The sequence below is a fragment of the Lithobates pipiens genome, unplaced genomic scaffold, assembly GCF_037356315.1.
Source record: "Lithobates pipiens isolate NorthernLeopardFrog02 unplaced genomic scaffold, aLitPip1_a1.2 Scaffold_8, whole genome shotgun sequence".
NCBI lineage: Eukaryota > Metazoa > Chordata > Amphibia > Anura > Ranidae > Lithobates > Lithobates pipiens.
Window position 1 is genome coordinate 572,219,493 of NW_027507903.1, and position 11,193 is coordinate 572,230,685.

The 11,193-nt window shown below is 57.8% G+C and overlaps 1 protein-coding gene across 1 annotated transcript in view; it reads left to right on the forward strand.

Annotated features, from left to right (window-relative positions):
• Positions 1 to 11,193, forward strand: part of LOC143961040 (lysozyme C-1-like) — a 70,543-nt gene that overhangs the window by 51,724 nt on the left and 7,626 nt on the right. Inside the window, exon 4 of the mRNA XM_077470177.1 lies at positions 1,220 to 1,298. Within this exon, the coding sequence (XP_077326303.1) occupies positions 1,220 to 1,298 (79 nt within the window). The remainder of the gene's footprint in view (positions 1 to 1,219; positions 1,299 to 11,193) is intronic.

The window sequence follows — 11,193 nt, forward strand, 5'->3', positions numbered from 1 at the left end:
ATAACATTAAAACCGCAAGCAGTTTTAAATGACGTTATTTCCGTTAAATGTAATTTTGTGCAGGGACTGTTCTAAACACGGTAAAACACGTGGCACTTCACAGGCATACTATAGACACCCCCCAGGCATGATATTTAAAGGAATATTTCACTTTTTTTTCCACTTTAATTGTCATTAAAATCAGTGCTCCCGCCAAAACGGCCATTTTTAAAAACATTTTACTCATTGACCCATGTCCCCTGGGGCAGGAGCCAGGTCCCCAAACCATTTTTAGGACAGTATCTTGCATATTAGCCATTAAAATTAGCACTTTTAATTTCGAATGTTCGAGTCCCATAGACTTCAATGGGGTTCTAACGTTCGTACGAATTTGGGGTCTGTTCGAAAGTTCTAGTGCGAACCGAACCGGGGGGTGTTCGGCTCATCCCTAATAGGTACTATAAATATCTCTTAAACGTGCACGGTTTAGGAGATATTTACATTACATGCAGCTGATTACGTTATTGGCACATGCGCTCTGAAGGAACGGCCATCCATGGTGTTCCTTCAGAATCCTGTGCCATGAATGATGGCTCCCCAGCGTGCGCACAAGAGTGACATCATCATTGCTCTGGGTAGTCACACAGCCGGAGTCCACCGACCTGGAAGGAAGATGGGTGAAGATGGACACTGCCTCCAGCTATTACATCAAATCGCTTATCTTAAGTTTCACATAATGTGCTAGTATGAGATGCAGGTTCACAAAAAAACAAAGTAAGACCCAGCAGTTTACAACCTCTTTTAAAAAAATTACCTTTACGACCACATTTAGAAAATGCATTTAAGGTAATATTTTTAAATATAGAGCTGCATTAATGTATTCATTTGTGTTTTCCTTTTTGCTGCCTGGAGTTCAACTTTAAAGCAAACCTGTCATGCGAAAAAAACAGGAGCCGTCATTGCTGTGCTGCCAGTTGACTTGCTTACATGCTGATCCACTGTCTTCCATTCCTGGAACAAGTGAGCGCATCAGGAAATTTGGAGTAAAGTCAGGGGTCCAAATTTGTATACTTGTTCAGGTATGGAAGCAGTATGGAAGCCAGAAGATCAGCATGTCTGCCAAGCATGCAGCAATTTTAAGTCAGCGATGGCAGCCTCCATGTTTTTCTAATAACAGGATTCCATAGTCATTGGTGTTCTAGAGATGATTTCTGATACCCACTTTACTGTTTCATTACAGGTCTTCTCAATGATAACATCCACGATGACATTGAATGTGCCAAGAGAGTTGTGAGAGATCCTAATGGCATCTCGGCTTGGTAAGTGGTGGTAGAGAAGTCATTTTACTTAAAATGGTATACTATTAATGTGTTTATTATAAATATTACTATAATTGAAGAAAACTTCAGAAATGTTTTTTCTGCGGTGGAAGGTTAAATTATCTTTCTGTAACTCTTGCCCATGTACCAGAAACTATAACTGGGGAGTATACTTTCATCTAAAGCAGGAATCTCCAAACTTTGGCCCTCTAGCTGTTGCGGAACTACACATCCCATGAGGCATTGTAAAACTCTGACATTCATATATGAGTAGGCTTGATGGGAATTGTGGTTCCTGAACAACTGGAGGGCCATAGTTTGGAGACCCCTGATCTAAAGCATCCCTTAAGGCAAACAAGCTTGTTAATATTTAGTTGCTCCAATTAATACACAATTCTGTAGTTCTTGGCCAGGTAGCCCAAAGGGACTGAGTGAAAGTAAAGGAAGAGAGTATGTGTGGGTCTCAGCAATATCAGGCATGGACCATCCTACAGCTGGAGGGTATACCATACGGAAGTCCAGAGGCTGGTAGTGCCATAGCTCCCAACTGTCCCTGATTTCAAGGGACTGTCCCTGATTTGGAACAATGTCCCTCTGTCCATCTTTCCCCCCTCATTTATCCCTCATTTATCCCTCATTTTGGTTGAATCTTTATAGCTGTATAGAAAATGCACTTTTTATCTTTCAAAAAGTTTTTCCCAGTGCTAAACCTTTCAACCAATTTCTAAATTGCTGCATTTGTACATTTTAAAAGCCAATATAAAGGAATAGTAGTTGTAAAAAAAGTCCTTGTGGATTTAGTTAACCTTTTTTTTTTGGTTAATTCTCCTTTCAGGGTGTGTGGCAGGGGGCATGTCCTATGCCCACACTACATTTGCTAGTAGGTGTCCCTCATTCCCATCTCAGAATGTTGGGAAGTATGGGTAGTGGTCAGGGTGGGCGGCACATGATAAGCATTATTCAGATACAGTCTGAGCTTTAGGCAGGCAGTAGACAAGCATAATCCATAGCTCCCCTGAAAGGGGTCAGTAAAAGGAGATTTCAAAGACAAGGTGGGCAGGAACACACATGGCAAGATGAGGGTACAGATGTAAGGTAGCTTAATGCTATGACAAGCTCAGATTCCTGAGCTTATGAACCTCAAATAGAGTGTCACAGGGCAGCCAATCAGAGCAGAGCAGGTGGAACTTGCAGCATCAAGCTGCCATCTAGCAATAGGACACTGTATGCAGGGCCGGACTGGCCTACCGGGATACCGGGAAATTTCCCGGTAGGCCGTCTGCACTAAGGGCCGCTTTTGGCTCAGAGCTGCTTGCCTGGCTGTCAGTAATACAAAGAGCAGCAGCGGCACTGGCAGCATCCAATGCCTTCTCTTCTGATCCGGCGCCGCCCACTGAACTGCAGGCTGAACCTGCGGAGTGATGTGCCTGATGGGAGGAGCAGGAGAACGTCAAAACGCTGTGGTGCTGCTTAATTCCTCCTTCCATCTGGCCTGTGCGGCGCCAGCACCGCCCACTGTTCTCAGTCTGCATGCAGTTGTAAGGGCATAGGAGAAGTGAACGGCCGCCATGCAGCAAAAGATTAAGGTGCTGCCTGCAAGCTGTGTAATCTCTCTCTCTCTCTCTCCAGTGCAGCCCCCCTCTTTCTCTCTCTCTCTCCAGTGCAACCCCCCCTCTCTCTCTCCAGTGCAGCCCTCGCCCCATCCCTCTCTCCAGTGCAGCCCCCCTCTCTCTCTCCAGTGCAGCCCCCCTCTCTCTCTCCAGTGCAGCCCCATCCCTCTCTCCAGTGCAGCCCCCCTCTCTCTCTCCAGTGCAGCCCCCCCTCTCTCTCTCTCTCCAGTGCAGCCCTCCTCTCTCTCTCTCTCTCTCTCTCTCTCTCTCTCTCTCTCTCCAGTGCAGCCCCCCTCTCTCTCTCCAGTGCAGAACCCCTCTCTCTCTCCAGTGCAGCCCCCTCTCTCTCTCCAGTGCAGCCCCCCTCTCTCTCTCCAGTGCAGCCCCCCCTCTCTCTCTCTCTCTCTCCAGTGCAGCCCTCCTCTCTCTCTCTCTCCAGTGCAGAACCCCTCTCTCTCTCCAGTGCAGAACCCCTCTCTCTCTCCAGTGCAGAACCCCTCTCTCTCTCCAGTGCAGAACCCCTCTCTCTCTCCAGTGCAGCCCCCCTCTCTCTCTCCAGTGCAGCCCCCCTCTCTCTCCCCAGTGCAGCCCCCCTCTCCCTCTCTCCCCAGGGCAGCCCCCCTCTCTCTCTCCAGTGCCGCCTCCCCTCTCTCTCCAGTGCAACCCCCCTCTCTCTCCAGTGCAGCCCCCCTCTCTCTCTCCAGTGCAGCCCCCCTCTCTCTCTCTCTCTCCAGTGAAGGCCCCTCTCTCTCTCTCTCTCTCTCTCTCTCTCTCCAGTGCAGCCCCCCTCTCTCTATCTCTCTCCAGTGCAGCCCCCTCTCTTTCTCTCTCTCCAGAGCAGCCCCCTTCTCTCCAGTGCAGCCCCCCTCTCTCTCTCCAGTGCAGCCCCTCTCTCTCTCTCTCTCCAGTGCAGGCCCCTCTCTCTCTCTCTCCAGTGAAGCCCCCTCTCTCTATCTCTCTCCAGTGCAGCCCCCTCCCTCTCTCCAGTGCAGCCCCCCTCTCTCTCTCCAGTGCAGCCCCCCCTCTCTCTCTCTCTCCAGCGCAGCCCTCCTCTCTCTCTCTCTCTCTCTCCAGTGCAGCCCCCCTCTCTCTCTCCAGTGCAGAACCCCTCTCTCTCTCTCCAGTGCAGCCCCCCTCTCTCTCTCCAGTGCAGCCCCCCTCTCTCTTTCCAGTGCAGCCCCCCTCTCCCTCTCTCCCCAGGGCAGCCCCCCTCTCTCTCTCCAGTGCAGCCTCCCCTCTCTCTCCAGTGCAACCCCCCTCTCTCTCCAGTGCAGCCCCCCTCTCTCTCTCCAGTGAAGCCCCCCTCTCTCTCTCTCTCTCTCTCTCTCCAGTGAAGGCCCCTCTCTCTCTCTCTCTCTCTCTCTCTCTCTCTCTCTCTCTCTCTCTCCCGTGGAGCCCCCCTCTCTCTATCTCTCTCCAGTGCAGCCCCCTCTCTTTCTCTCTCTCCAGAGCAGCCCCCTTCTCTCCAGTGCAGCCCCCCCCTCTCTCTCTCCAGTGCAGCCCCTCTCTCTCTCTCTCCAGTGCTGGCCCCTCTCTCTCTCTCTCCAGTGCAGCCCCCTCTCTCTATCTCTCTCCAGTGCAGCCCCCTCCCTCTCTCCAGTGCAGCCCCCCTCTCTCTCTCCAGTGCAGCCCCCCCTCTCTCTCTCTCTCTCTCCAGCGCAGCCCTCCTCTCTCTCTCTCTCTCCAGTGCAGCCCCCCTCTCTCTCTCCAGTGCAGAACCCCTCTCTCTCTCTCCAGTGCAGCCCCCCTCTCTCTCTCCAGTGCAGCATCCCTCTCTCTTTCCAGTGCAGCCCCCCCTCTCCCTCTCTCTCTCTCTCCAGTGCAGCCCTCCTCTCTCTCTCTCTCCAGTGAAGCCCCCCTCTCTCTCTCCAGTGCAGAATCCCTTTCTCTCTCCAGTGCAGAACCCCTCTCTCTCTCCAGTGCAGCCCGCCTCTCTCTATCCAGTGCAGCCCCCCTCTCTCTCCCCAGTGCAACCCCCTCTCCCTCTCTCCCCAGTGCAGCCCCCCTCTCTCTCTCTCTCTCTCTCTCCAGTGCAGCCTCCCCTCTCTCTCCAGTGCAACCTCCCTCTCTCTCCAGTGCAACCTCCCTCTCTCTCTCTCTCTCCAGTGCAGCCCCCCCTCTCTCTCTCTCTCCAGTGCAGCCCCCCCCTCTCTCTCTCTCTCTCTCCAGTGCAGCCCCCCTCTCTCTATCTCTCTCCAGTGCAGCCCCCTCTCTCTCTCTCTCTCTCCAGAGCAGCGCCTCTCTCTCCAGTGCAACCCCCCTCTCTCTCACCAGTGCAGCCCACCTCTCTCTCTCCAGTGCAGCCCCCCCCTCTCTCTCTCTCTCCAGTGCAGGCCCCTCTCTCTCTCTCTCTCTCTCCAGTGCAGCCCCCTCTATCTATCTCTCTTCAGTGCAGCCCCCCTCTCTCTCTCTCTCTCTCTCCAGAGCAGACCCCCCTCTCTCTCTCTCTCCAGTGTAGCCCCTCTCTCTCCAGTGCAGCCCCTCTCTCTCCAGTGCAGCCCCTCTCTCACCAGTGCAGGCCCCTCTCTCACTAGTGCAGGCCCCTCTCTCTCTCTCTCTCTCTCCAGTGCAGCCCCCCTCTCTCTCTCCAGTGCAGCCCCCCTCTCTCTTTCCAGTGCAGCCCCCCTCTCTCTTTCCAGTGCAGCCCCCCCCCCCCTCTCTCTCTCTCTCTCTCCAGTGCAGCCCTCCTCTCTCTCTCTCTCCAGTGCAGCCCCCTCTCTCTCTCCAGTGCAGAACCCCTCTCTCTCTCCAGTGCAGAACCCCTCTCCCTCTCCAGTGCAGCCCCCCTCTCTCTCTCCAGTGCAGCCCCCCTCTCTCTCCCCAGTGCAGCCCCCCTCTCTCTCCCCAGTGCAGCCCCCCTCTCCCTCTCTCCCCAGTGCAGCCCCCCTCTCTCTCTCTCTCCAATGCAGCCTCCCCTCTCTCTCCAGTGCAACCTCCCTCTCTCTCCAGTGCAACCTCCCTCTCTCTCCAGTGCAGGCCCCCCCTCTCTCTCTCTCTCTCTCTCTCTCCAGTGCAGCCCCCTCTCTCTATCTCTCTCCAGTGCAGCCCCCCCTCTCTCTCTCTCTCCAGAGCAGCCCCCCTCTCTCCAGTGCAGCCCCTCTCTCTCCAGTGCAACCCCCCTCTCTCTCTCCAGTGCAGCCCCCCTCTCTCTCTCTCCAGTGCAGCCCCCCCCCTCTCTCTCTCTCTCTCCAGTGCAGGCCCCTCTCTCTCTCTCTCTCTCTCTCTCTCTCTCTCCAGTGCAGCCCCCTCTCTCTATCTCTCTCCAGTGCAGCCCCCCTCTCTCTCTCTCCAGAGCAGCCCCCCCTCTCTCTCTCCAGTGTAGCCCCTCTCTCTCCAGTGCAGCCCCTCTCTCTCCAGTGCAGCCCCTCTCTCACCAGTGCAGGCCCCTCTCTCACTAGTGCAGGCCCCTCTCTCTCTCTCTCTCTCTCCAGTGCAGCCCCCCTCTCTCTCTCCAGTGCAGCCCCCCCTCTCTCTCTCCAGTGCAGCCCCTCTCTCTCCAGTGCAGCCCCTCTCTCACCAGTGCAGGCTCCTCTCTCACTAGTGCAGGCCCCTCTCTCTCTCCAGTGCAGCCCCCCTCTCTCTCTCTCCAGTGCAGCCCCCTCTCTCTCCCCAGTGCAGCCCCCCCTCTCTCCCCAGTGCAGCCCCCCTCTCTCTCTCCAGTGCAGCTCCTCTCTCTCCAGTGCAGCCCCTCTCTCACCAGTGCAGGCCCCTCTCTCACTAGTGCAGGCCCCTCTCTCTCTCTCTCCAGTGCAGCCTCCCCTCTCTCTCCAGTGCAACCCCCCTCTCTCTCCAGTGCAGCCCCCCTCTCTCTCTCCAGTGCAGCCCCCCTCTCTCTCTCTCTCTCTCTCTCTCTCCCGTGAAGGCCCCCCTCTCTCTCTCTCTCTCTCCAGTGCAGCCCCCCTCTCTCTATCTCTCTCTAGTGCAGCCCCCTCTCTCTCTCTCCAGAGCAGCCCCCCTCTCTCCAGTGCAGCCCCTCTCTCTCCAGTGCAACCCCCCTCTCTCTCCAGTGCAGCCCCCCTCTCTCTTTCCAGTGCAGCCCCTCTCTCTCTCTCTCTCTCTCTCTCTCCAGTGCAGGCCCCTCTCTCTCTCTCTCCAGTGCAGGCCCCTCTCTCTATCTCTCTCCAGTGCAGCCCCCTCCCTCTCTCCAGTGCAGCCCCTCTCTCTCCAGTGCAGCCCCTCTCTCTCCAGTGCAGGCCCCTCTCTCACTAGTGCAGGCCCCTCTCTCTCTCTCTCTCTCTCTCTCTCTCTCTCTCTCTCTCTCCAGTGCAGCCCCCCTCTCTCTCTCTCCAGTGCAGCCCCCTCTCTCTCTCCAGTGCAGCCCTCCTCTCTCTCCAGTGCAGCCCCTCTCTCTCCAGTGCAGCCCCTCTCTCACCAGTGCAGGCTCCTCTCTCACTAGTGCAGGCCCCTCTCTCTCTCCACTGCAGCCCCCCTCTCTCTCTCCAGTGCAGCCCCCTCTCTCTCTCCCCAGTGCAGCCCCCCTCTCTCTCTCTCTCCAGTACAGCTCCACTCTCTCCAGTGCAGCCCCTCTCTCACCAGTGCAGGCCCCTCTCTCACTAGTGCAGGCTCCTCTCTCTCTCTCTCCAGTGCAGCCTCCCCTCTCTCTCCAGTGCAACCCCCCTCTCTCTCCAGTGCAGCCCTCCTCTCTCTCTCCAGTGCAGCCCCCCTCTCTCTCTCTCTCTCCAGTGAAGGCCCCCCTTTCTCTCTCCAGTGCAGCCCCCCTCTCTCTCTCCAGTGCAGCCCCCCTCTCTCTCTCCAGTGCAGCCCCCCCCTCTCTCTCTCTCTCCAGTGCAGGCCTCTCTCTCTCTCTCTCTCTCTCTCTCTCTCTCTCTCTCTCTCTCCAGTGCAGCCCCCTCTCTCTATCTCTCTCCAGTGCAGCCCCCCTCTCTCTCTCTCTCCAGAGCAGACCCCCTCTCTCTCTCCAGTGTAGCCCCTCTCTCTCCAGTGCAGCCCCTCTCTCTCCAGTGCAGCCCCTCTCTCACCAGTGCAGGCCCCTCTCTCACTAGTGCAGGCCCCTCTCTCTCTATCTCTATCTCTCCAGTGCAGCCCCCCTCTCTCTCTCTCTCTCTCCAGTGTAGCCCCCCTCTCTCTCTCTCTCCAGTGCAGCCCTCCTCTCTCTCCAGTGCAGCCCCTCTCTCTCCAGTGCAGCCCCTCTCTCTCCAGTGCAGCCCCTCTCTCACTAGTGCAGGCCCCTCTCTCTCTCCAGTGCAGCCCCCCTCTCTCTCTCTCCAGTGCAGCCCCCTCTCTCTCTCCCCAGTGCAGCCCCCCTCTCTCCCCAGTGCAGCCCCCCTCTCTCTCTCTCTCTCCAGTGCAGCTCCTCTCTCTCCAGTGCAGCCCCTCTCTCACCAGTGCAGGCCCCTCTCTCACTAGTGCAGCCCCTCTCTCACCAGTGCAGCCCTCTCTCTCCCCAGTGCAGCCCCCCTCTATCTCTCTCTCTCCAGTGCAGCCTCTCTCTCTCTCTCCCTCTCCAGTGCAGCCCCCTCTCTCTCCAGTGCAACCCCCTCTCTCTCTCCAGTGCAGCCCTCCTCTCTTTCTCTCTCTCTCCAGTGCAGCCCCTCTCTCTCTCTCTCTCTCTCTCTCTCTCTCTCTCCAGTGAAGGCCCTCCTCTCTCTCTCTCTCTCTCTCTCTCTCTCTCTCCAGTGCAGCCCCCTCTCTCTCTCTCCAGTGCAGCCCCCCTCTCTCTCTCTCTCCAGTGCAGGCCCCTCTCTCTCTCTCTCTCCAGTGCAGCCCCCTCTCTCTATCTCTCTCCAGTGCAGCCCCCCTCTCTCTCTCTCTCTCTCTCTCTCCAGTGCAGGCCCCTCTCTCTCTCTCTCTCCAGTGCAGCCCCCTCTCTCTATCTCTCTCCAGTGCAGCCCCCCTCTCTCTCTCTCTCTCTCCAGAGCAGCCCCCCCCTCTCTCTCTCTCTCTCTCTCTCCAGTGTAGCCCCTCTCTCTCCAGTGCAGCCCCTCTCTCTCCAGTGCAGCCCCTCTCTCACCAGTGCAGGCCCCTCTCTCACTAGTGCAGGCCTCTCTCTCTCTCTCTCTCCAGTGCAGCCCCCCTCTCTCTATCTCTCTCCAGTGCAGCCCCCTCTCTTTCTCTCTCTCCAGAGCAGCCCCCTTCTCTCCAGTGCAGCCCCCCCTCTCTCTCTCCAGTGCAGCCCCTCTCTCTCTCTCTCTCCAGTGCAGGCCCCTCTCTCTCTCTCCAGTGAAGCCCCCCTCTCTCTATCTCTCTCCAGTGCAGCCCCCCTCCTCTCTCCAGTGCAGCCCCCCTCTCTCTCTCCAGTGCAGCCCCCCTCTCTCTCTCTCTCCAGCGCAGCCCTCCTCTCTCTCTCTCTCTCTCTCTCTCTCTCTCCAGTGCAGCCCCCCTCTCTCTCTCCAGTGCAGAACCCCTCTCTCTCTCTCTCTCCAGTGCAGCCCCCCTCTCTCTCTCCAGTGCAGCCCCCCTCTCTTCTCCTCCAGTGCAGCCCCCCTCTCCCTCTCTCCCCAGTGGCAGCCCCCCTCTCTCTCTCCAGTGCAGCCTCCCCTCTCTCTCCAGTGCAACCCCCTCTCTCTCCAGTGCAGCCCCCCTCTCTCTCTCCAGTGAAGCCCCTCTCTCTCTCTCTCCTCTCCAGTGAAGGCCCCTCTCTCTCTCTCCAGTGGAGCCCCCTCTCTCTATCTCTCTCCAGTGCAGCCCCCTCTCTTTCTCTCTCTCCAGAGCAGCCCCCTTCTCTCCAGTGCAGCCCCCCCTCTCTCTCTCTCTCACTCCGCGCAGCCTACTCTCTCTCTCTCTCTCCAGTGCAGGCCCTCTCTCTCTCTCTCTCCAGTGCAGCCCCCTCTCTCTCCTCTCTCTCCAGTGCAGCCCCCTCCCTCTCTCCAGTGCAGCCCCCCTCTCTCTCTCCAGTGCAGCCCCCCTCTCTCTCTCTCTCTCCAGCGCAGCCCTCCTCTCTCTCTCTCTCTCTCCAGTGCAGCCCCCCTCTCTCTCTCCAGTGCAGAACCCCTCTCTCTCTCTCCAGTGCAGCCCCCCTCTCTCTCTCCAGTGCAGCCCCCCTCTCTCTTTCCAGTGCAGCCCCCCTCTCCCTCTCTCTCTCTCTCTCTCTCCCAGTGCAGCCCTCCTCTCTCTCTCTCTCTCTCCAGTGCAGCCCCCTCTCTCTCTCCAGTGCAGAATCCCTTTCTCTCTCCAGTGCAGAACCCCTCTCTCTCTCCAGTGCAGCCCCCTCTCTCTATCCAGTGCAGCCCTCCCCTCTCTCTCCCCAGTGCAGCCCCCCTCTCCCCTCTCTCCCCAGTGCAGCCCCCCTCTCTCTCTCTCTCTCTCTCTCCAGTACAGCCTCCCCTCTCTCTCCAGTGCAACCTCCCTCTCTCTCCAGTGCAACCTCCCTCTCTCTCTCTCCAGTGCAGCCCCCCCTCTCTCTCTCTCTCTCCAGTGCAGCCCCCCTCTCTCTATCTCTCTCCAGTGTAGCCCCCTCTCTCTCTCTCTCTCTCTCTCCAGAGCAGCCCTCTCTCTCCAGTGCAACCCCCCTCTCTCTCAGCAGTGCAGCCCCCCTCTCTCTCTCCAGTGCAGCCCCCCCCTCTCTCTCTCTCTCCAGTGCAGCCCCCCCTCTCTCTCTCTCTCCAGTGCAGGCCCTCTCTCTCTCCAGTGCAGCCCCTCTATCTATCTCTCTTCAGTGCAGCCCCCCTCTCTCTCTCTCTCTCCAGAGCAGACCCCCCTCTTCTCTCTCCAGTGTAGCCCCCTCTCTCTCCAGTGCAGAACCCCTCTCTCTCTCCAGTGCAGACCCTCTCTCTCTCTCCAGTGCAGCCCCCTCTCTCTCTCCAGTGCAGCCCCCTCTCTCTCTCCAGTGCAGCCCCCCTCTCTCTCCCAGTGCAGCCCCCCTCTCTCTCTCTCCCCAGTGCAGCCCCCCCTCTCTCTCTCTCTCCAATGCAGCCTCCCCTCTCTCTCCAGTGCAACCTCCTCTCTCTCCAGTGCAACCTCCCTCTCTCTCCAGTGCAGCCCCCCTCCTCTCTTTCTCTCTCTCTCTCTCTCCAGTGCAGCCCCCTCTCTCTCTCTCTCTCCAGTGCAGCCCCCCCTCTCTCTCTCTCTCCAGAGCAGCCCCCTCTCTCCAGTGCAGCCCCCTCTCTCTCCAGTGCAACCCCCTCTCTCTCTCCAGTGCAGCCCCCCTCTCTCTCTCCAGTGCAGCCCCCCTCTCTCTCTCTCTCCAGTGCAGGCCCCTCTCTCTCTCTCTCTCTCTCTCCAGTGCAGCCCCCTCTCTCTATCTCTCTCCAGTGCAGCCCCCCTCTCTCTCTCCAGTGCAGCCCCCCCCTCTCTCTCCTCTCCAGTGCAGCCCTCCTCTCTCTCCA